This window comes from Diadema setosum, chromosome 16, assembly GCF_964275005.1.
Source record: "Diadema setosum chromosome 16, eeDiaSeto1, whole genome shotgun sequence".
Lineage (NCBI taxonomy): Eukaryota > Metazoa > Echinodermata > Echinoidea > Diadematoida > Diadematidae > Diadema > Diadema setosum.
Window position 1 is genome coordinate 18,977,803 of NC_092700.1, and position 25,804 is coordinate 19,003,606.

The 25,804-nt window shown below is 41.3% G+C and overlaps 1 protein-coding gene across 1 annotated transcript in view; it reads right to left on the bottom strand.

The window, feature by feature from the left end:
* The window catches only part of LOC140239657 (uncharacterized), a 77,137-nt gene that overhangs the window by 19,347 nt on the left and 31,986 nt on the right, over window positions 1-25,804 (bottom strand). Inside the window, 17 exon segments of the mRNA XM_072319487.1 lie at window positions 4,374-4,730; window positions 5,700-5,913; window positions 6,459-6,607; window positions 8,671-9,033; window positions 9,666-9,876; window positions 10,200-10,483; window positions 11,249-11,411; window positions 12,972-13,114; window positions 13,322-13,581; window positions 14,573-14,774; window positions 17,013-17,360; window positions 18,303-18,410; window positions 19,127-19,330; window positions 21,343-21,534; window positions 22,161-22,493; window positions 22,921-23,080; window positions 25,369-25,508. Of these exon segments, the coding sequence (XP_072175588.1) occupies window positions 4,374-4,730; window positions 5,700-5,913; window positions 6,459-6,607; window positions 8,671-9,033; window positions 9,666-9,876; window positions 10,200-10,483; window positions 11,249-11,411; window positions 12,972-13,114; window positions 13,322-13,581; window positions 14,573-14,774; window positions 17,013-17,360; window positions 18,303-18,410; window positions 19,127-19,330; window positions 21,343-21,534; window positions 22,161-22,493; window positions 22,921-23,080; window positions 25,369-25,508 (3,831 nt within the window).

Sequence of the window (25,804 nt, forward strand, 5' to 3'; positions counted from 1 at the left end):
CATGAGCCAAGAGGGCCCCTGAAAGTTGTGAAAGAGCAGCTGTTGTCTGATGAGGAAGACAAGGATTCCAATGCCTTAGACTACATTTCCATGTTCAGAGAGCGTCTTGTGAGAGCGAATGAAGTGGCGAGAGAACACTTGAAGTCTTCGCAACAGACAATGAAGGAAATCTTTGACCGAAAGGCAAAGAGTCGTGTGTTTGAGGTTGGAGACAAAGTCTTGGTTCTACTTCCATTGCCAGGAGATGCATTGAAGGCTAAATTCAGTGGTCCCTATGTAGTAGAGAGGAAGCTTGGGAAGGAGACTTATGTGGTGAGCATGCCTGATCGTAGAAAGACCAAGAGAGTGTGTCACGTTAATATGTTGAAGAAATACCATAAACGTGTAGAAGACGTAGGTGCAGTTGTGAGTGAGAGTGTCCTACACAGTGCTGAGAAAAGTGCAGAAGAGTTTGAATCTGATGCTCCAGATTCTAAGAGTGTGAGTTTCAAGTCAGGAATGATTCCGCGAGTAGAGAACTCAAAGGCACTAGAAAATCCAGAGTTACTGCTCAGTCATATGTCTGATTCGGAGAGGCAAGATGTTGTCGACATCCTCCAGGAATTTCCTGAGGTTTGCAGTGATAAATTGGGCTGTGCGAAAGACACTGTTCATACGGTAGATGTTGGTGAAAATGCACCCATTAAGCAGCATCCATATCGGATTCATCCTGCTAAGAGAGAACAGGTGGATAGGGAGATAGATTTCATGCTTGCAAATGGAATCATAGAGCCTAGTAACTCAAACTGGAGTTCCCCAGTAGTGCTAGTCCCAAAGGCAGACGGAACGTCCAGGTTTTGTATAGATTACAGGAAGGTCAATACCATAACCAAGACTGATTCGTTTCCGCTTCCTTTGATTGAGGAATGTATTGATCGGGTAGGAAGTGCTGAGTATGTCAGCAAATTGGATTTGATGAAAGGGTATTGGCAGGTGCCATTAGACAAAGATGCAAGAGAGATCTCGGCGTTTGTCACGCCCTCCGGGTTATACCAGTGTCGTGTCATGCCCTTCGGGATGAAAAATTCCCCCGCAACTTTTCAACGAATGATGAATCGAGTTATTGCTGGTCATGATAACTGTGTTGTCTATATAGACGATGTGTTGGTTTTCAGTAATACGTGGGAGGAGCATGTTGCTCATCTTCGAGAGCTGTTCCAGAGGTTGTCACATGCAGGACTCGTGGTGAATCTGGCCAAATGCGAGTTCGGGAAAGCTTGTGTGACTTACCTAGGTCACAAGGTAGGCCGAGGTAGCGTCGCACCACGAGATGCTAAGGTCCGAGCCATCGTGGACTTCCCAGTGCCGTCATCGAAACGGGAGCTTCAGCGCTTTTTGGGAATGTGCGGATTCTACCGGAGATTCGTCCCCAACTTCAGTCACCTGGTGGTGCCCTTGACGGACCTGTTGAAAAAGGGTACAACGTTCCAGTGGTCGGCGAGCTGCCAGGATGCGTTCCAGAAGCTGAAGGCCGTCCTCATGAATGATCCCGTGTTCATCGCACCAAACTTCGAGAGGAGCTTCCAGCTAGCTACGGATGCTAGTGACCGAGGAGTAGGAGCCGTGCTACTTCAGGATGACGACAACGGACACAGCAAACCCGTGTGTTTCTTCTCCAAAAAACTGAATCGCCATCAGCAAAAGTATTCAACTGTGGAGAAGGAATGCCTCAGTGTCGTTCTAGCCGTGCAACATTTCGAAGCGTATTTGGACGGTGGAAGAGACATCATGGTGTACACTGACCATAACCCATTGACATTCTTAGAACGCTTCAAGCACAAGAATCAGCGTCTCTTCCGTTGGAGTTTGATTCTCCAACCGTACCCACTGAGAATTGTGCACATAGCAGGAAAGGACAACAAATTAGCAGACGCTTTGCGCGAGTTTGAAACTGTGCACGCGCTGATAATGTTGCCGAACGATAATTATATCAAATCTACAGTGAAACCTACATCAAGCTGAACATTTCAAACAGGACTCAAACCAGACAAGAAACTGATGTTGATTTTTTTTTTTTTGTATATGACAAAGTATACATGTGTTTATGTATTTTCGTTCAGTTTTCTTCCTTTCCCAAGGATTTGTGAAGGAAGAAATTGTATTTATGTTAATCATGTTTGTTTCAAACGAAAACAGTATAATGTGAGTGATGCTAGGAAGTATGAGAAAGTACTAGTACACAATATTCTGTCTTTATATGAAGACATCGCTTGAAAATTTCATGATGTGTTACGAGCCAAGCATTATATGATATTTTGAAAACCCAACATTACAGGAAGCGCCAGGATACAATATCTGTGGTGTGTAAGATTACGGTGAAAGTTGTGCTTCAGTTGCACACTTATATTCTGATTTCATTCAATGTATCCCAAAGAGTCAAAAGATTCAGATTTGTATGTATACCGATACGTTACTAGCAAATGCAAAAACAGTATAGCAAAACACAACCGGCCAGTCACAGGAAAACTGTTGATCAAATTATGAGTCATAATTATGTCAACCGATTTGTGTTAAAACACAAGAATTTGTGTTGTTTTGTATAAATGAAAAAGTGTTGAGTGACAGTGAGGCATCAAGAAGCCAAGGTATAATGTCACTTTTGTAAATTAACAACTTATATGTACAATGTATTTCGTTACAGAGTGACAGCGTCACATTTGTGTGTCGAGTATGATCTCGATATTTTCCAGAGTTTGCACATATATTACAACATCTTATCGCGTGACAGTGCATATGTGTGAAAGGACAAAAAGAGATGTCCGGTGGTTAAAATTTTGTTGTTGTTTTGGCTAACTTATGACGAAGAGTTGACATAAGTATAAGATGTATTAGCAAGTACATGGAGTAGATGTACACGTGTGTTGACGTGTTTAAATACGATTTTATTATAATCAAGAAATGTGTGCTGTTACCACATTCAGTGAAACTCCAGTGAAAGTTTGTGTTGGAGAAACAGACATATCTTTGCAACAGTCAGAACAATTTTATGAAGAAAGTGTATTTTTGGTTTCCACATTTAAAGATGAAGTGTATGTGTTACCAAAAAAAAATAATATATACTATTCATGCCTGAAGTTACGTAAGTTTATTGATCAAGTATGTGAGGATATAATTACAGTCGAGACTACCAGAAAGCACAGTCTCAGTCAAAATATTGATACTACTGGAGAAATGATTGCTTACATCTGGTGTAATTTTCCAGATTATGTGCACTCGTATGTGCACCCGTTGAAAACAGTTTCACATGCATATTACTGTAGACTGTTGATTTGTGTATTTACATGTTTTGTAGGGGGCTTGTCAAGTTTTCATATACATGTGTATTGTTCCAAAAGGGGACAATTGATGCCGGAGTTAACTGATTCTGATAAGGCTCAAAATCAGTAATTACAAGTGTAGTAGGCTAGGTGATGTTGTAAGAAAACAACACCAAACTATTTGAGTTTGTAATCGTGTAAGCTGAATAGTACGCAAGAACAGTGAAGTAAGCCGTGCAACGAAGGTGTTTATAGTCGAAAAGTTACATTCATAACTTTCCTCTTGTTGGGGGGAGGTGTGACGGAGAACCGTGATGTGCCTTGGTGAAACCAGGGTGGGGTGGAATAAAAAGTGTCCATTCGGGACATGAGAGTTGGAGTTGGCAAACATGGCGTGAACAGCTGTATTCATTCGGTGCTAATCCAAGAATGTTTTGTCGGTGTATGACAGTTGTTATGTCGGTGCTGACGGGTGTTCTGTTGGTGCATGACATGGACATAAACCCAAAAGGAAAGAAATCAATTTGGAGATAAATGTGACGTATCACCAAAGTGATGCAGCTTTTCAAATATTTGAATGCAAACAAAGGGAAACTGACCAGAAAGATGTATGTATAAATGTACAATACGGAAAGGAAATGGGGTTCCACAAATGGAATGGGAATGGGATTAAAAACACATTATATCTGCATTTCTGTTCAACCCTGTCATTCATATTATTGCTCATTATAACAGCAATGTCTTTATTGGTTAAAACAAGTTTGGGGCCTAATTACAACTCTATTACTGAATCACAATGACAAACTCAACTCAACTTCTGATAAGTTCATGAATTCTCCCTGGTAAATTTTCCCCACGCACACCACACTGTGCTGCTATTTTCAGTAAATGCATTTTATTATCAAACCCATTGAGGATGGGCTGATTTTGTTCTGACATGCATTTCCCACAGACACATGTCTGAGTATTCTTGTGACTCGTCCTCCATGGGTTAACAAATTTCTTTGTCAGTAGTGAAGGAAGTCATAAAAATTTTGATAATATAGCCACTTTTAGTTTGCTCGGTTTCTAACAAACCTTCTGGAGATGCCGAGAGGACGTTGACCCAGAACCCACTGTACTGCCACCTTCCATCGGAGGTGAAATGGAGGAACATCTCGTTGGAGTCCGAGATGACGTCATCCGGGAATTGGAAGCGACCGGTGAGCACGGCGAGGATGGCGCCCTCGTCGTCGGCGTCCAGGCCGGATCCCATGGTCAGGAAGTCGTTGTTGGTCTGCAGGTTCAGCATGGCAACGAAGACGGCCTTTGTGCGAGAGCCGCGGGGCCCCGACACCAGCCAGACGATGTCCGCATCGCGGGGGTAGGAGAAGGGGTAGGAGGGTGACTTGATGTTGATGCTCTCGCCCACCCCGAAGTATTCAACCGCGGGACCTGACCAAGAAGAAATGGAAAAATCATGTTTATCTTCCAAATAAATAACATCTTGTCATAAATGGCACAAAGGTATCAGAATAAATGTGTAAAGTACAAATCTATCAAACCAGGGCCCTCTTCAATGAAGAGCTACAATTGATTACAGACTAGTTTCGATCATAAGTCTATGGCAGCCTGTGTGTTAAGGAAATTTAAAGTCAATTGTATCTTTTGGGAAAACAGGGCCCAGACTGTCTAATTGGCTGTGAGAAAACTCCCTAAAATGTATGTTGTTTCTTAATTTGGTGAAGAACTAATATGATTGATCTATCACATCTACTGTTTCAAGACTGATTGCTTGTAGAATGCATACCTGCCAACAATATAATGTATCAGTAAAAAGCAAAAACTGGGAGAAAATAATGCAAAAATAGGAACTTTCACCCATGTCCCATATACCACTAACTATCTATAGGAGATGTGACAAAAATGAGAAAACAAGGTTGAAACGAAGCTTCTTCTCTCCTAATAGGGATGTTCCTTTTACCGGCAAATGGGATCAGTAGGTAGGTTTGGAAAACGGCAATACGTATGTCAAAGTTGTGTTCTACCAATAGTAATACACTCTAACAAAGAAACTGAGAATCAAACATACTTCAGAGTGGTTATAGAATCTAATCCATTGCTGGTAAATCCTTATCAACTGTTTATCAACTATCTGCTGACCACTAAAAGTGAAGATCAATCATAGAGGTCATTAACTGTCAGCCATTACAGAAACATACATGTACCAAGCAAGCCAGCAAGCAAGCAAGCAATATCACTGGAGAGATTTTATAATTCCTTCAAAAAATCTGTGCCACATTTGTGAAGAACAGATCTGTTCCTTTCTTGCTCTGAAGCTCAACTCCCATAAACAGGACAGTTCATATTTTCTGCAGCATTCTTACAAATCACTCAGAGAGAGGTCCACTGGCCTACACTGACCTTCTTCCATCTCAGATGCGGTGAGCTCCACCTCGAAGCCCCGGTAGGTTATAGAGTAGTCCGTCGTGAAGAGGATCCACATGGCATTACCGCTGGACGTCACATCTTCAGGAATGGACAGTCCAGTGAGGTTTGCCAAGAGGGATTCAGGCCGATACGGCGACAAACCATCGCCTATGACCAGGTAGTCATAGTCTAGCTCCAGCTCAAAGTCCTGGGATTGGAAATACACGTACATCAAGACCAAGCTAGTACTGTCATAAAAGTCATTAGCAGTTGTATCATCTATTATTTGGAATCTTTCAAAATTATTTGAATTAATTTGGAATCTTCCAACACAACACATTGAACCTATAGGGATTTTTGACACTGTAAAACAACGAATGTTTGCGTGCATATTAATTTCGTGAATTTAGCGAAATGAAAATGCGCACGAAAATTCTTGCCTACATAAAACGCATTGGCTGCCAATAGCAATTCGCGAAAATTTCATGCTGCGAGAAAGGCCGTCGGCTCCAATTTGTGAAATGTCAAAGCACAATGAAACATACTAGATGTAGTACTCTATCTCAAAAAAACAAAACAAAAACAAAAACAATATGATATAGTGTCCTCAATCATCTGCACAGGAAAGAAAAGATTAGTACATAATGTCTTCAGCTGGTTCCAACTGAGGCTTGAACCAGTGACCTCACAGCTGTGTGCCAGGCATGCAGACACCTGAACCAGCCTCGTACCCATGTTTCCCTACATACGTACCTTGAAGGAAGCGGTGATGACCCAGCCCTCATGTGTGGAAGCCGTCCACGTCCTGTAGACATAGTTGTCATAGTAATCAGGATACCCCGGAGATGAGAAGAGGGCAATTGATGAGATTGTCAAATCAAAGTGATTTGCGTCGCCGAATCCTGAAACGAGAGAATTCATCCATCTCAGTGTGCTACTTCTCATTCTTCAAGTGCTTGATATGTATGCATCGTGCTCACAGTTCAAACGCATGAATTCATAGGGTAAGAATAATAAGGTGTTAACCCTAAAAGGGCCGGGGGGGCGGAATCCACCCCCCCTTGACGTTTCGCGCTATAATTTTGTAACGCAAGAAGGCCTCGTCGCAAGGCTTCTTGACTTTGTTTGTTCAAGTCTTGCGCAACTTTTGAGACCAAATTTGCAATGTCCGCACATACTTTTGCGAAGCCACACCCATTTTTGTAACGGAATGTTGCCCCAAAACGGGCACAATTTTGTGATTCTGTGTACATTTCCTGTGGAAAACAGTGCTCTGTCATGAAAGTCATAAAGACCTGATTATTTTTACAATCATTCACTTTCATTGATTAATTTTGTGCTAATTATGGTAGAAAAGTGGTCAGTGACAATTTCCAATGAAAAAACAAAGAAAAAACAAAAGTTGAAAAACAAAGAAATACATAAAAATTCTGAAAACAATAAATTACATAAGAATTGAAATGAGTTTTGGAAGTTTTTGTGATGTACAATTGTTAAATATGCTAAAACAGAGTTACAGATCAAAAATTAGACTCTCAATGCTTCCAATTATGCTAAAATATGATCTTGAGCTTAATTCGCATAATTAATTTATAAAATTAGAAATCTTATGACACAGTCTTGTAAATTATGATGTGGGTCTCAGGCATGCAAAATTTCATCGCGATCGCGACCTTGGGAGAGCTACACTGAATTGACGGCCAGCGCATGCGCACACAAACATCTTATCCGTTCATGGATTTGAAATTTGTTCGCATATGATGTGTGCGTATGCGCTGGCCGTAGTAATCAGTGTATGTAGCTCTCCCAAGGTCCTCTCGACAGAGTCACATTCAGTCATCAATTCGAACAGAAAGAGACTATTGGCAGAACCAAACGTTGCCCGAAGCCGGTTTTCAAGACTTCAACTTAATTGGTAAGTCTTCAAATTGAAGAATTGTTTGAATTTTAATTGATATTTACCCGCGATACTCAATCTGTCATGATCCTGAATGCTACAATGCGAAGCCCCATTACGCTATGCGTATGGGGCTGCTGGTCGCAGTTAATTGCATGATTACTAAGAAATGAGAGCACTTTGGGGCGAGTAAGTCTCACAGTGTTAGTTATATGAAAGGTACTTTAACCTGAAACACGGAAATTCAGGGAAACTTTTGAGGTACCAAAACTTTTTATTGGCTTTAAGGTGCTTTGAACAATATGCTTTGAGTGACAACTTAACGCCCTTATCATTCTCAACCGACAAATTGTCAGTGGTTTATGAATTGACTATATACTGTAGCATGAGGCCTGTCCATCTACTTGAGTGCAGATGTGGGAGGAAAATTTTCACTCTATTTTCAGGAAACCCCCCAAATTTCATTTTGTAATAAATGTCCAGCTGAGCTTGCAAAATAAAACAATAGCAAAATTCTTTTGAAGAAAATTAGTAATCGGTTTATTCTGACATCACTTCAACCAACTTTCCTGTACAGGCAGATAATAACAATATATTTTATACAATTCTTAAATATAATTGTGCCTTGCTTTAATCAATAGATAGAGATCTAGGAAACAGTATATATTACAAGATTGTAAGCTGTTTGCAAGAAAAATATCAGTAGAATAATTCAAGATTGTTAGTTTTATGCATGAGCGACATCAGTATTAAATAACACAAGATTGCAAGTTTTATGCAAGAAAGATATCAGTAATTTGTACCAAGAATGATGGTGGGAATTATTTTAGGGGGGCCAGAAAAAATTTACAGGAAAATATACAGTATTTTATCCCTTTCTGCCACAAAGACATTTCAAGATTTATTATTCTGATGGAAGGTCTAATTTACCTATCTAGTATTCAGCATACAATTATACCACCTTATGAAAGGGATCTGATATTCAAAGTTCCAAAAGGGACACGCAAACTTTATTATCATGCATCATTATGCTATATTCTTTAAGAAATAATTCTTTTTCTTCCTTACCCAGTTCGGCACTCAGCTCAATCCAGAATCCTCGATACGCGATTGAGGAATCAGAGGTAAAGGTCAGCCACATCTCATGGGTGGAGGACTCCACCGCTTCGGGGAGGTCCTCACCAGTGAGATAGGCCAGCTCCGTGCTTTCATCTTGGGGATCAAGGCCGTGGCCTATGGTCAAGACATCTGCATGCCACTCCAGCTCGAAGATGTGGAAAGTGGCGACGACGTGGTAACCGTATGGAGCCGATACAAGCCAGGTGTACTCGACATCATCAGGGTAGCGCCCCGGATATTCGGGAGAATAGATCGTAATGACCTCACCCGCACTGAAGTATTGGACTTCATCCTCGTCATCTCCATCGTGATCTTCATCGTCGTTATAAAAAAAAATGAAAAATAAGAAAATGTACCATCATAATGATTTAGATTTTTATCTACTTGATTGCTGTCAGACATTGGCTGCCGGCATCATATCTTCTTTTACAATGTAGTAATCACTACCAGCACCAAACCATCATCATCGCCATTAATGACATTTGATTACCGCCAACAAATGTTCTATCATCACCATCCACTATTATCATCACCACTAGCATTCACTGCAATACTTTCCCGACACTCACTACCATTGATATTGCCATCATCAATTCCCCTAGCTCAATCAGCTTCATCGTAATCCACTACCATCATCATCATCATCACCACCATTGTCATCATCATCATCATCATCCCTACCATCATGATCATCACTATCATCATCATCATCATCATCATCATCATCATCATCATCATCATCATCATCATCATCATCATCATCACCATAGTCTTCAAGATCATTGTTGCCATGGGCATCATTTCCATCATCAACTTCATCAAATTCATAATTACAGAAACACACCAATTCCTTTCTGCTTTTCAGAACCAGGAATAACCCATTTTTTCCACCTCCCTTATGCTGGTTCAACTTAATTGCAAGTTGACTCTGCTGCGCGACTCACCAGTCTGGTCTTCTGAAGTGAGTTCCAGGTAGAAGCCACGTGCTGTCTCTGCTCCATTTGTGCGAAGCATCATCCACATTCTGTTGCCGTCGGTGACCACGTCTTCCGGGAAATCTGACCCAGAGAGGACGGCTATTTGGGTCCCCCAAAGCAGGGCGGTCAGCCCCTCTCCGATGGCTAGATAGTCACCATCTTCACTCAGATCAAAGTCCTGGTCAAATACAAAGCAATCAATACACACTGCATTCATAATTCCATCAAACATCTTATCTAATTAGACCATCCAATCTATGTCCTTTTTTTCCATTTTTAATGAAATTGTACCTCCTAACTCTCCTTAATTTGATCACGTTTTGAATGGTTTAGGATGGTGCAATTTTAACACATGTTTTATATCATTCTAAAGCTTGGAAGTTACTTGTATAAACTATGTAGAAAAGTGACAATTCATTTTAGCCTAGTACTTTTTGTAAATTATGAGCCAGGCGGTCACAAATCTAAAATCAGAAGATGAAGAAGTAAAATGATTTCTACCCAGAAGGTGACGCGAATCCTTTCTCCCTCGTACGTGGAGACAACCCACAGCCGGTAGAGGTTGTTCATGTAGTGCTCGGGGTATCCAGGCGAGGAAACGATTGCATAACCATCCGTGTGGGGCAGGAAGATGTGGTCGAAGACGTTACCGATGATGTCGCCGATGACACCGCCGATGCCCGTCGAGTGGTTCCCTTTGCCTTCGCCGAGCGTGAAGTTTTTCTCACCAAAGGTGGAGTTCCATTCGCCGAGTGTGAAGTTTCCGTCGATCAGCGTGAAGTTGTCTGAGGTATTCGAGAAAAAGGTTGATTATAAGCAATAATCACACAGTGAATTCAACAATTCAGACAAAATGGCATAGTTTAATTTCAATTTGCTATTGAAAAAGAAATCACTTCTATCTTTTTCTCAAGCTCTACTTTATCATTTCTTCCACCACTGCGCAAATCATGACATTGTTTCAAAAAAGAATTTTTGAAATAATCACCTATCATAATATTTCATGATGAGAACAATCCATTACACAATGCAGCAGTCTAGCATATCCATACTCAAGGTCAGATTTCAAGAGAACAGTTCTAAAAATCACGCACACAGAAAGGAAATTAGCAAGTTTTAGTTATAAAGCTCTTGCAAAGAAGACATCACGGAACATGAGTGCAAGAGTACTTAATGTTATGTTAACATCAGGTTTCAAATGAAATCAATTGGCACATGGATGAAAAAATGCTTCACTTCTCATCTGGAAGCTCTCTTGGGCCACGATCTTGGCCAAAAGAAAGATACAAGAGATTCTTTCTTGGTCTTACTGGGTCTCTCTAAAAAGAAAAAAAAATGTAGGAGCCAAAGTGGGCCTTGGAGTGAAAAAGGTTGAGAAGCATTGACTGGTCTATTGTATTACTCATGTTCCTAATGTTTGAAAGTTTGGGAACTTTTAAACGACTGATATCTACAATGCTTGCTATAACTGCACCTACCAGAAGAACATGCTAATTCTTGAAACATGGTAACTGTTACCTAAAGCATGTTATAATGGTAGCTATGATTACCAAATTTGCCTATGGTGTTGAAGATGAAATCGATGAACTGTGAGACCCGGATGAAGACAGTGGGGAATCCCGGAAGACCACACCCAGCTGAGTATGAGGACACGCCCACCAGATGCCACCTGCCATCATCCCCCCTGCAGACCAGCATGCCTCCCTGGTCACCCTGTGTGGTTCATCATCGGTACAAACACGTTAACCCTCTTAACCCACCGTATATCAAAACTCCATTCTCGCTGTGTACAAATGGTTGATCAGTGGGAGTGAAAGGGGTGTATGTAGTCTCCACTGAGAGAGAAACTGTTTTGTGTCACAGTAGCATAAGAATATGATATGCAGCAGGGTTCCCACAGAAATTTGAAAACAGAATTCCATGACGTTTCCATGACTTTTCCATGACCAAATTGCTGCTTTCCATGACTTCCTTTCTGGCACGGTTTCCAAAATCAGACAAGTTATGATGGCCTCAACCTCCCCTTACAGCCATCCCTTCCACCCACTATCTTACTCATGACATGTACATCTATTATCATTAGTATATGTCTCGGGAGTTATGTAGAATTTGGGATGTCACAAAACTGGGAAAAATGGAAATCATAAACACCAATTATAATAGCAGAGTATGATCACAGAGTATGAGAGTTGCGAGACATGACAAACTGGAAAGCTGCCATAGCCAAGAGGTAAATGCAATTCCATGACTTTTCCATGACTTTTCACAAATTTTCCAAATTCCCTGACTTTTCCCTGACTTTCCATGACCACAAATTTTTCCAGGATTTTCCATGACTGTGGGAACCCTGAATGCAGTGAAATAGATCGGATAACTTGATTGCCTTAGCAGCATATATGACGTTGAAGATGCAGTACTTCAAAGCGATAAAAACAAAGCACACACACACACACACAAACACACAAACAAAGGGATATCCAACAAGCAACAATAAAATATATCACAGACTTCTGACATGGGTCTCAATTTGCACAACAAATAGGCAGCTCTGTAACATCTACAAACTGAGCTGCTCTCCATTCTGTTGGACACAAAAATTTATCCATTTCAATTTTCCTCTGGAGAAAATGTTTTCTTTAGACCTGCTCTTGGTACGTGTCTATATGACAAGAGCACAGCTTGACATCAGTGGTGGTCCGGGGCCACTAAAAGTTTGGTTTTGCACCATCAAACTTCCAAAAGGTTTTCTTTTGGTGACCCCTTCAGGCATCTACAATTCTGAATTAATTTTCTGTTGTCCTTTTATTTTGGACAATCAGGGGGCCTACAATTCTTTTTCCAGTCACCAAAATCTTAAGTGGCCTTGATGGGCTACAAGGGTAAAAAAGTTGGCGTGTCAAGTCCTGAGAAGAGTAAGATGCTTTTGCATTTCCTCCTCAGCAGACGAGTTCCGTCTGTGTTCCAATATTTGAGAAAATTGAACATATTAGGTACACTTCGAGTGGCACACAAAACAAACAGAGAGATGCCCAATACAGTACTACAATGTATCATGTAGATCACTTAGAATAGCAATTTGTCTAACTCTCTCAACTTTAAGAATTCATCCCGTTTTTTAAAGTGTTTTGCGTTGTTGTTTTTTTCCAAAAAATGTTCATTGATCTACTTCTCTAATTTTTCTGTGTTCATACAAAGCAACATAATCAGGATAGAATGTCCCATCAAACATGATGGCTGCTGAATATCACTGGATGTGAGAAGCCTTAGGCCTACCTGACAGGTCCCGGCCGCTTCTTGGCCCAGTCCAGCACAGATCATCTCGCTGGTGATCTCCAGGTGGTCCCCATACAGGGCCTGGCACTCCTCGTGGTCTATCAGCTGGACCAGGGCTTGCTGCTGATCCTCACTGAAGAAGCCTAAGACATGGTGAGTCAGGTGAAAGCAAAATTCCAACAATAAGCATGAGAAAAAGAACAAGAAATGTACTTCAGTCTATAAATAGGTAAAGGAACACTCATATTGTTGGTGGAGGTAAGATTCCTTAGAACACTTAGCTCAGATTTTGCTTCTATTTCCTACAATAAATCTGTTTTCTCTCTCTGCCAGACCAGATGCACACTCACCACTGGACATGCCCCACCCAGCAACGTAACAGCTACTGTACTCCATGGTCTCCTCCTCCTCCGTTGCCAGGCAGACGGGTCGCACGAGGTCGTTGAAGTCGACGGGCCACTCCAGCTTGATGAGGGCCAGGGCGTCGCTGAGGCCCATCAGCCCGATGCCCGGGAGACCGAAGATCTCGGCGATGGGCACCTGCATCTGGAAGTCGTCTTCGTCCCAGATGGAGTCGAGACCGGCGAAGGAGATGGTGTCAAAATGGCCGCTGGGGTCACAGAGAGGTAAGAAAATGATTGTGCAGAGAAAAGAAATTGAGAGAGAACATATGACAGACAAATTTAAAGTGCACAGTAAAAAAAAAATCTATTAATATTAATATCTATTTCCATGTATCCATCTGCATTAGCCTCCAAATAATATGATTCACAATGCAAGGTTTACTTTGTTGAGTTACTACATATATAAATAATAATGAGACCTGAGGTAACAGTCCATTCCTGGTTGAGGGGTAAGGGCCAAATATCCATTTATCCACTGATGGCATCTTTTTATCGATGCAATTAGCCAGGCATCCATCTATCCATTTAATTATCCATCGACCCATCCATCAACTCATCCACCTATCTGTCTATTCATCCATCCATCCAGCCATCCAAAAATCCATCTATTCATTCATCTTTTCATCTGTCAATCTATTCACTTTGGTATTTATCCATCCATCTATCCATTTTTTTTATCCATCCATACATCTACCCATATACAAATGTGGTATCTATACATCCACATAACTGTCCCTCTATCCATTCATCCATCCATTTATCTATCTTCCTATCCAGCCATCTATATATTTGTCTATCAACCCATCCATCTATCTATTCATCTGTCCAGCCATCTTTCATTCAATCAATCACTCTATCCATGTACTCATATAATGTCCAGAGGTGTTGCCCATTCTGGGCATATCTATCTATCTATCTATCTCTCTATCCATCCATCCATCCATCCATCTTTCTATCTATCTAACTATCTATCTATCTATCTATCTATCTATCTATCTATCTATCTATCTATCTATCAATCTATCCACCTATCTACTTACACACAGTGTCCAGAGGTGATTGCCCACTCTTCATTGAGAAGTGAGGCTGAGTATCTAATCATCTATCTATCTATCTATCTACAATCTATCTATCTATCTATCTATCTATCTATCTATCTATCTATCTATCTATCAATCTATCCACCTATCTACTTACACACAGTGTCCAGAGGTGATTGCCCACTCTTCATTGAGAAGGGAGGCTGAGCATTCGTGTCCATGGTCCGACTGCAGACTGCCCAGCCATGGCCACTCCCCAAGCATGGATGCCAGACCACCGTCCACCCACTGACCAATCAGTCCTCCCACCACATTGACGATGGTTGGACGGAGGCCGCACAGTAGGGAACCGGTTACATCTAGGAGTAAAACAGACATTGTGACATAGGAATAAGAATCAGACATCTAGTACAAGCATATTCATTTGCATAGGCAATGAGGTAAGACTATTCATTATTGATAACAAATGAGAGATTACACTTTGTAGCTTCTTTGGCCAGAAAGAATACATTGATCTTTTGAAGCAAATGAAATTAGCCAAAAGTGTGCAAGTAAAATCAGATGAATACATACACATATCTTCTCTTTCAACAGAATCAAAACAAGTTTCTTTGCCATGGGATGTATACTGTAAAAGTGGAAATATTTGTGACCAGCGACAACGGTTTCAGGCAAAAGTCGGGAATTTTGAAAATTCATTTTTTCATTGAATCACATTGCCCATTTCCTAATCTTTACATTGGTATAAAACACTTGTATTCTCTGGTACTGTAAGTGGTCATATAAAGCGAAATATAATGCACTTTTTGATTTGTTAGCCTGACAAAATTGCGAGAAAACGGGCTTTGAAGATTCTCCTCATGCTAGAAGACAATGCCCAGCGGCGATGCGAGGTGAGAATCACCCATCCGTACAATGGTGCCAATCAAGATTAAGCTCCGCCTCTAGCAACCACAACGGCTTCTGATTGGCTCACTGAGAGAGTCAAATTTCCCGGGCACCTTCCTCGGAACTCCGTGTATGGAGCCGAATGCACAATGCGTTTCGCTCGGGTTTGTTTGCCAGTACGTACGTCTTTCAAGATGGCGGATACGATAATTACAAGCTGCTGGTTACGTGTGTATGGTGCACGTATTACTAAACAAACAAACACGACTTTACTTTAATAGTTTGGTGCAATTTTGACGTTTGCGACAGTGTATTATTTGAATACTGGTCATTTATGACCACTACTTTTCTTTCTTCTGCTGTCTTTTTGAGTCAACCTGCTGTCATATTTGCTACACGCACAATTAACAAGTCAGTTCCGATCGTATGTTGCACGATTTGTGTGGCAATTTGTCACTCTGATACGCTTAAATCATGTTCCCTATCGTATCTATTTTCACGTTAAGTTAGTGCCTTTTGTTTCACTTCCGTTGTCAAACATTGCGGTAGAAAAGCTCGGCTAGAAAGCCAAACGAAGACTGAGCGTACTGGTATCTATTGTAGCAACAACAATGGAGCATGCATGCGTGGACAAAACATTTCCGACACGCTGCTAGGCGTATCTCCGAAAGCCGAACTATGTAAATGTGTGCGACGCACTATCCAATCGCACGCGAGATGCCGCGCCGTAGCAACACTGGGCATAAGTGGCGTGGCGTTCGAAAGAAGATCGAAACTGACGAGTGCGATCCAACATAGGGTGTTTAAAATTTCATTTTCGGTAGGAAAAACTTAGTGTTATGCTGTGAAATTTAGTGTAGAAGTAGAAAACATATCAAAGATTCAGATTCTGCAAAAACCTAAAATCGACAAAAATAATAGTCAAAATCTTTGTACCCCGCCTAGGAGGGAATTGCTCTTGCGACTTTTGCCTGTAACCGTTGTCGCGGGTCACATTTAGCGGTGTAGAAATTTTCGCGCATTTCATGTAACCGTTAGCCAGTGTGAAAATTAAAGCACACAAAAATGTTCACATGCCATATGTTCCACTCGTTAATGTCCTGATTCCGTAGAATCAACAACATGCAAAATTCATCGTACCCGGCTGAGCACAAGAAATTTCTCGCACGAAAATATCCACTTTCACAGTAACCATCTTGAAGCACTAAAGGCAACTGTCTTGTTACAAGAGTCGCAAATCATATCGTCAATACAAAAGGCTTTTTGAACAGGTCAGAGTAGACTTTCAACCACAGAGGTACCATACAAGTAATACATAATTATATAGTATGGTATACTCGCAAATAAATAAAACACAAGAATGCAGACTGCTACCGGACCAGTGCGTCAAAAGCGATGTTGTGTTGTATATGAAGAGTTTGCTTGCAAAACGAAGTAAGTGCCACATTTAACTATTTTAAAGTATTATGACCGTCATCACACGGCACAAACTAAGACCTTTCCAATGATACCTCCTCCCTTATTGTATAGACAGGGATATTCTTGAAGTTATGATAAAAATACATGCCACATTTCCCACTTTTTTATGTTTTTTGTTTTGTTTTGTTTTGTTTGTTTGTCTGTTGTTTTTTTTGCAGGTATAATGGTAAATATCTAAACCTGACGAGAATGGAGTGAACTCATTTTGTAAGTGTCCTCTTCATGCATACCTCCATCTCCTCCTAGACAGAATCCCGTCTCGTCCCGGCCGTCCTCCGGGAGCCCCTCACAGTCCAGCTCCCACTCCCGATCCATCTCCTCATACCGCTCCCGGCACTCCCCAGTCACCTGGTAGCAGGTGTCGGCGCAGGGGCGGTAGGTGGGGCCGTCGTAGGGGCAGTGGGGGAAGAGGGTGGCGCACGTCACCCCCAGCAGCATCTCGTGGCAGTCCTCGATGGCGGCGGCGGCCGAGAGGACGCCCTCCGCGTACCCGAGGAACTCCTCATCCTGCGTCTGGTAGGTGGTGTCATAGGGCAGGACGTGCAGGCATTCCTCAAGGACGATCTCCGAACATGTGGCTGTTTGATTAAAGACGAAAACAAACAGAAACCATGAGAAATACGGGTAAAAATATTGTTGTGTCACAGGATTGCCAGACTGAATCCTTGCTAAGCTTTGTTAGCAGCTGATTGCCAGGCAGTCTTGAGTGAGTCCTTTACCAACTGGCTCAGATGTCTGGAAAGTAATTGCCAAAGAAAAGAGATTACCTATATATCCCCTTAATCCCTGTTGTGCCACTATGCCCTTCTAGTTGGACTCAGTACAATGAGTGGGCTTACTAACTTTACAACTGCATTCAGTAGGTCAAGTTTGGAAAGATTTAATACAAAATGCTGATAAAAAGCCTGGCAAGTATAAAAGTGCATGACCACATAAAGACCTTGCTTTCCCACAATTATATATGCCACCCAATATGGATACAGTGCACTCCCGTTATAACGAACACAGTTACAACAAAATTCTGGTTAAAATGAAGTAAAAATTCAGGCCCCAACATAATCCACTCTATGTTTTTTACTGTTTATTTGTTTGGTTGTAACGGGATATTATACATGCCACCCAATATGGATACAGTGCACTCCCGTTATAACGAACACAGTTACAACAAAATTCTGGTTACAATGAAGTAAAAATTCAGGCCCCAACATAATCCACTCTATGTTTTTTACTGTTTATTTGTTTGGTTATAACAATATTTTGACATAATGAAAGAAAACTGGTGGTCCGGAGGACTTCCTTTTAACGGGAGTCCACTGTATCATTTTTGATTAAACAAGAACGGATGTTCAGGGCTGCCAGCATTCCAACATCAAATCAGGGGAAATTCCAAATGCAACGAGAAAGATACTTTGAAACTTGCTCACTTCACATAACAAATAAACAACAAAAGAGGATGAGATGGTCAAAATGTTGTAGGAAAGTGCTTTTGGTAACCATGGCAACATAGCTGCATCACTTACGACACTCCTCCTCATCACTGTAGTCCATGCAGTCGTTGTTGCCGTCACACAGAGCAGAGATTGGTTGGCAGACAGAGTTTGGACACTCAAAGTAGCCCTCCGGACAATCTGAGGACAAAAACAGATCATGTAAATAAAATTGATAACACTGACTGACTGAATGATATTATATACAATTTGTATGTGTGGTGTTGTTTAGTTTGTCTGTTATATCTAATATGCAATAATACATTGTATGTATAATACATTTAAATGTATATCATACAGACATGGACTGCTTTTTGGGGCATTGCTGATCTTATTGCCAAAAGGGATCTTCACTACACTCTAAATTGCTCCCAGAGTCATCGCATGGAGTTCATATGCCGACGGGCAATAACATCAACATTTCCCTATAAAAAAGCAGTCCATATCTGTTTTATATACTAAGTAAGATTGAAAGAAATTTTACCTGACAGACAGTGATCATGCCAGCCACATCAGACATGGTAGCAAGTTTGCTAATGTTTTTTTGTGTAACTCATATTTCTTTTAACAATGCTGGAGAATGCAGGACAGATATACACCAAAGAGGGCAACAGAGAAACTTTCAGAAATCATTTATTCTTTTTTTTTGATATTGCTTGCATTTCATCTGCTTTTCTTCTATAGCACTAGAAGATACTTCATTCTGCAATGCCAAAGACAGCAGCAATTTTTTTTTTTTTTTAGATATACTCCTGATATGTGTTGCTGTTTTAGTTTTACTTTTCTTTCTGCTAGATGAGTGCTGAAGGAGACACTATCTCTGTAAATGCATGGCCAAAAGAGGGCAGCAGACGTACCTTCAAGAATGGCTGGAGAGGCAGCGAGCCAGAACCCGGTGGACGTGATCGAGTAGTCGGTCTTGAAGTTCATCCACACGAGGGAGCTGTTGGAGAAGAAGGTCATGTCCACCACACTGCCAGTCAGCGAGGCGATGAGGGTACGGTTCCTACCGAGCTCCGGACCATTGTAAGGCAGGAAACGTTCCATGCCAGGCTCAATTCCTGCAAAAGACAAAATGCAAACGTAAAACAAAGATGGGTCTGATGATAAGCCACTGCACTTAACTCTTTATGTGCCACGTTCGCACCCCCGAGTCAGTCGACGGCGTGCCAACTTTGCATATTCTGCTCTAATGCAAAAACCTGCCCAAACCGATCTGTAAATTGCCAAATGCCACAGTACAATGAAAGCGTGTCTCGTGATTCTGTTCCTCTCACACATACGTAGCTTGCATTTCATGTGGTGATCGACTAATACAAGGTGTTTCTTACTGGATTTGTGTGTAAATTCTCAGTTTCTGTCACTGTTTTGTGTGTGAAAGTCATACCTTTACAGTAATGTAGCTGTCTGTCATTATAAGCATTTAAAAGAAAAGCAGTCACATATTTGTCATACAATTCACATCACTGCAAAGCTTGTATTTTCTCTACAATTTTCCTCACTGCCTCTACAGCCTTACAGGTAATCAGTCAAAAGTTACATTAATTTGAAAAGCAATGTTTTCTCAAGGCAGGACTACATTGGTGTCTCAGAATAATGTGGCACACAGGGGGTTTCCACCATGGCACATAAAGAATTAAAAGATGTTGTCTACACTAATACGCTAGTATTACATGACTCCATCTCTCCTGCTTCGAGGTCATTTTGACAAAATCTCCTGCTCTTCCAGTTGAATTTGAATTTATCTCGATCTAGCTGTGTGTCTCTCACTTAATAGCCTCCTCCCACTGAACTTAAAGGTGCATGGTCCCGGTGTTTTAGTCAAATGCGTACGCGGGCGCACGGCGCAAGTTTCCTATAGAGACCTGTACGCTATTGACTCCTCTTTAGCGCTTACGCTTTGGCCCACTTTCCCGAGTCCGAAGAAGTCCGATTCACTGTAGTCAGTGGTCGGGTCACAGTTCGGCTCATGATTCGGCTGAGGGGGATGACAGCTTTAGCAAACATCTTTTGTGATGTCATAATAACGAGCACATATCGTCTGTTGAGAATGAGAAGGGCGTTAAGTGGTCTTGAACACTATGGGTTTTGTGGCAACTTAACGCCCTTATCATTCTAAACCGACGATATGCACGCACCCTGGCATTACTACAGACTGCGCGATGCGCAGAGAAGACAACAAAGGCTACTTACTTAGCAACAGCTAAGTTACGTTACTTAGCAACAGCTAAGTTACGTTACTTAGCAACAGCTACGCAGTTACTCTTGACGACAGCTCAACTTCGGTAATCTTCGTATCAATGCTAACGGTGATCGGCAGTATCATCAACAGCGCCCTCTACACTACCGGGACTATGCCCCTTTAACTAGAAAAGCACTCAGAGAGCACAGACCTCTGCAAGCAAGCAACTCATTTCCAAAAATAGGAGCTTTTTGTTTATGTCATTGCACGGCACCTTTCCCACGCAGAGCACGAGTACGCATTTTAGTGCGCGTAAATCTATGTAAACCTCCAGACTGTGTAGCTAACCCAGGTTCGTTGTCCTTACATGCTGAAAGATGAAAAATCCTTCAAAAAATCCATAAGAATTTCCGGATCACTAATAAAATCGAAGGGGTTGTTCCTTGCGCCAATGTCAACTTTTTGTGTGAGTTTCATTTTAAACCGCACACAACTTTTTGAGTTATTTTGCAAACAGACAAACCGAGGCCGACGATCACTTAACCTCCTTCCTTGGCGGAGGTAAAAATAAAGATAACACCTGAGAACATTGCTACAATCCTGAACCACAGCAGCAAAGGGACATCACACTTCATACCATGCCACAGTAAAATGAAAGCGTTTCTCTCCATTCCATTCCATTCACGTTTTGATTTGACAGAGATTTGAAAGAGAGAATGTTTTCCCAAAGTATGTATGACTACGTTGCTGTCTAAGAATAACAAATGTGGCACACAGGGGTTTTCACCATAAAGAGTTAGAGGGAGGTAAACTCCATAGGAAGGGGGAAAAGAACACTCTTTCGGGTATACAGAGGGGGAAACAACGAAAATGGAACCAAGATTGACCAACCTTCTCCGATGTGGAGGTAATCATAGCGGTGCTCCAGCTGCAGATGACCGATGTAAACTTTGACCCCTTGACCCTCGGGGGCGTACAGGAGGTAGTGGCAGTCGAGGTCGTTCTCGTAGTCGTCGGGGTAATTCACGGACTTGATGATCACCGGCTCATCACCCAGGCGATAAATCTTCTTGCCACACGGATCTTTGAACAACATTAACGAAATGTCAGAAGTTTGATCAAAATGATGGGAAAAGGAAAAATGCTTTTTTGCATCTTTAGAAATGTTGACAAAAGTTTGTAGCATGAAAAAAAAATATAACAACAGCAAAACCACCCAGATTACTCATGCCATAAAGATATACCCAGTAGAATTTTAATGATTAAACACACAACCCTGCATAAGCCAACTGACCAGAATATGAATGAAAATGAGCCCCCTCAAAAAAAGGGGAGATTCCTTTTAGATTCAAACCCAGGACCTCCAGAATGGTGCCCCTACAATGTATCAACTGAGCTGTGGAAAGTCCTAGTAACTGAAACCCCTTGTTTGCATAGCTTGTGTGGAAAGAAGCTATTACTAGAGTGTATATAAGTCCACTTTCGCAATTATCTCAGGGATATATGTGAGGGATCATCGAAGTAAAGCAGATTTTTGTATAGACACAACAAATTCGAACAAAGAAGTAAACTGACCCAAATATTTGATATGAATGAACTTTCATATGACACAATTATGTATTAGGAAAACAATAATTTTCTCTGTCAGCAATAATAGAACTGCTGGACCACTATACGACTTTCATGATCAGCGATGCTGGAATCTTCACCTTCTTTTTCCACAGCACTGAGCTCCATTTTGAAGCCCCGCGCCACGATGAGAGAGTCGCTGGTGAACCTGACCCACAGGAAGTTCTCCCTGGACGTGAAGTTCTTCTGCTGGCTGTAGCCCGTCAGTTCCACCTCCTGCTCCTGGTCGCTGATGTACAGGTAGTCGTACTTGTGCTCCAGTTGGAAGTCAAGGAAGTGCGCCCTCACACGGTATCCGACCGGGGCGGTGACTGTCCACATCTCGTCGGCGTAGTTCGGGTAGTTTCCAGGGTAGTTCGGTGAGGTGAGAATGTGGGTCTTGCCAACGGTAAGTTCAATGCGACTGCCATCAACTGCAAAGAAAAAAAAAGGAACATAACAAATGTGCTGGATAAATTCACACGCTGACTTGAAAGGGTATATGCATCGGGCAATGTTAATATACAGTAACAACATGCCATTATCAGCTCTACAATATGGTAGAGCTGTCCACAGACAAAAATTGCATCATCTACTGGAAAGTATAAACAATTAAAGCAGTAAGGATGAAAGCAATAATTCAACCAATGACTTTGAATGATTTAGCACTAACTAGTGTAGATATGGGCAACAATTTATCTTTAATGAAGGCAAAATCAGTCAGCATTACTGATCCATATGTGCCTGAAGCCTTTTTCCCTTTCTTCTGCTTGCATATTATTCATATTCAACTTACTGTCAAACATTGCAGGTTGTCAAAAATGAAAGCAGTAAGCCTTAAAGCATGAGTTTATCGCTTACCCTCATAGATTGTGTCATTAATCCACTTGAGGAGCTGTGAGACACGTGTGTAGACACCTGGAGCGGAGGGCTGGGCACAGCCGTAGCCCCAGCTGGTCACTCCAACCAGATGCCATCGGCCGTCTGGGCTCTCACAGGCCAGGGGCCCTCCGCTGTCCCCCTGCGGAGAGTTCAGAGGTCAGCGGTCAGGCCATCAGCCACATACACAGTACTGATTGCTGTACTGTCTTATTATCACCTCCGCCAAGAGAGGAGGTTATGTTTTCGTTGTTGGTTTGTTTGTTTGTTTGTTTTATATGTTTGTCCGTGTGCAAAATAACAAAATAAGAGAAAGTAGTTAACGGATTTGGATGAAACTTACAGGAAAGATTAAAAATGACACAAGTAACAAAAGATTAAATTTTGGTAGTGATCCGAGAATTTTGGGGGAATTTACGAAGGATTTTTTAATATTTTGACAGGTAGGGTCAATGAACTTCGGAGTTCACGCTGCGCATTTTTGAGGTTTTCGAACGCGCACTAAAGTGCGTGCTCTAGTTTCTGCTAGGGCGAGGCGCGCTGTGCAGCTGAGAGTTATAACGTAACAAAGGCTTTTATATTGGGAAATCGGGCGATTTTTTTTAGCATGCATACCTATGGGTGGAAATTGCTGATCTCTATGGAATAGCCCAAAGAGCTTTTCCCAATGGTGGAGAGGAGAAAAATCTCTTTAGGAAGAGCAAGATCATCGGTGGAAAGTAGCTGCTTGGTCTGCGCTCTCAGAGTGCTTTTCTAGTTATTATAATTATTATTATTACTGCTGTTGACAAATCGATTGCTGATGTCGCCATGCTAGGATATGTGTATGCATGGAACAAAAGTGCCTTTCAGACACACTCCAGATGATGGTTGCTTAATACCGCCCTCTTGTGGTTCATCCGGGGTGACTTACGATGAACATACACCTGTTGCATGGTGTCATCTGACTTGGAGATAATATGTGACCACCCAGCTCACAAGTCACAAAAAGTACTGTAGGTCAAAATGAATTTTCACTTTTCTACACAGAGAGTAAACTCTAAGCTTTAGAATGATTTAATAACTTGTTAAAACTGGACCAACCTATCCCATAAAAAAAAAAGGGATTAAAATGGGAGAGAGTAATAGGAGGTGCAGTTCATAGAAAAGTGAGAAGATTAAAGGGGATCTAAAGATCAAGGTCACTTTAATTGTGCAGTTAAGAAATATGATCAATGAAAATCAGTGAAAGCAGCGCTCGTCTGAGAAAATATGGTCCAAAAATTCTGCTAATATCTCTATTTTGGTTTTGTCTTCAGCCGCCTGGTTTTGACACTAGGTAGAGAAAAAGTTTTACTCTCCCAGCTAGGCAAGACAAACTTTAAACAATTGAGTCGGTCCACCCAAATGATTATTTTGATCCATTACACAGAATCCTATGATGCGACTTTTTGTGGGTTTTGAACTGGGTGGTCACATACACACTATTATATCCCACATGAAATGAAAAATAATATTATGAGGGCTGAAAAAGTCTATGTTGGGTGAAAATACACAATTTTGTAGCTTTCCTGTGATAGACATTATCAATACATTTTGTGATAACAGCTTTCCTGTGATAGACATTATCAAATACATTTTGTGAAAACAGCTGATTTTTTTTTTCATGAAACCTGCACAGATTTTTATTAATAAAACACACACAAAAAAAAACAGTAGCAGTTAGCATCTCTTACAACACATGATTTGTGACCATGCATCACAAAACGAACAAAAAGTCGCACACACTGATTTTGTGTGAGGACTGAAAATAGGTGAAATGGGTCAACCTAGCCAATCTTGACTTTTTCATATTTTCTGAAAGAACAAGTCTTCTTCTACATTATGCTAAAATTTGGGATCGTAAAACAGGCAGGAAAGTGTGTTTTTTAGTAGTTTATCTCCAACATTTTTTTGGCAGAATAGTGTGATTAAGTGTGTCTTTAGAGTCCCCTTTTCATTTCTTAAAAACCTTGTACACGCTCTTCACTTTCAACTCTTATAACCTTTGAAAGGATGATGCTACTGCTTTGAAAGTTGGCATTAATTAAGGACAGAATGTGTTGATAAGGCATGATCAATTTCAGTTTAATCTGATAATTCCTTCATTATTGTTACTCCGGTGGTTTACATCCCGTTTGTTGTCCCATTCATCGCAATGCCAGCACAGCTTGGTAAAGATTAAGCGCTTGAATAGACCCAGTACTTCAGAGCCTCTTTTCTCAGTTCCCAATTTTCCTGAGCGTGTGCTTTCTTTCCAATATTAGATAGGGTAGGAGAGTCCATTTGATTTGAGTAATACATCATTTCAAAGCTTAAAGTCTGCTCTTTTAAAATATGCTCTTAACTAAAATTTCATGTCTGGCGACTTTTCGTTTTGTATTGTGATGCAGGGTCATAATTTGTACTAACTTGGCATGAATCGATTCCTCCTCGCTCGTAGCCGGCGCAGATCATGCGGTCGCTGATCTCCTCCTGAAGGTAGAACGACTGGCACTGGTACTGCTCAAAGAGTCCCACCACGGCTTTTTGGAGCACCTCCGATATGTATCCTGCACATTGCAGAGAGAATCAGCAGCAAGTAGGAAAGGTCATATTGTGACTATACAGTATGTCCCCCCCCCAAAAAAAAAAAAAAAGCAAACAAACAATCAATGATAATAATGATTGAAGTGTAGCGAAAAAAAAAAAAAAAAAAAGCTGCTGAAAACTGCACAGTGGCGAGCCAAAGGCGTAAAATGGAGTCAAAAGGGGCCTGAGCTTTCGATCCTAGCAGAATCTTCTTCAGAGGCAAAATGACAAACACTCAGGGAAAGTAATCCCACATAAGGACTACACAAAACAAGAA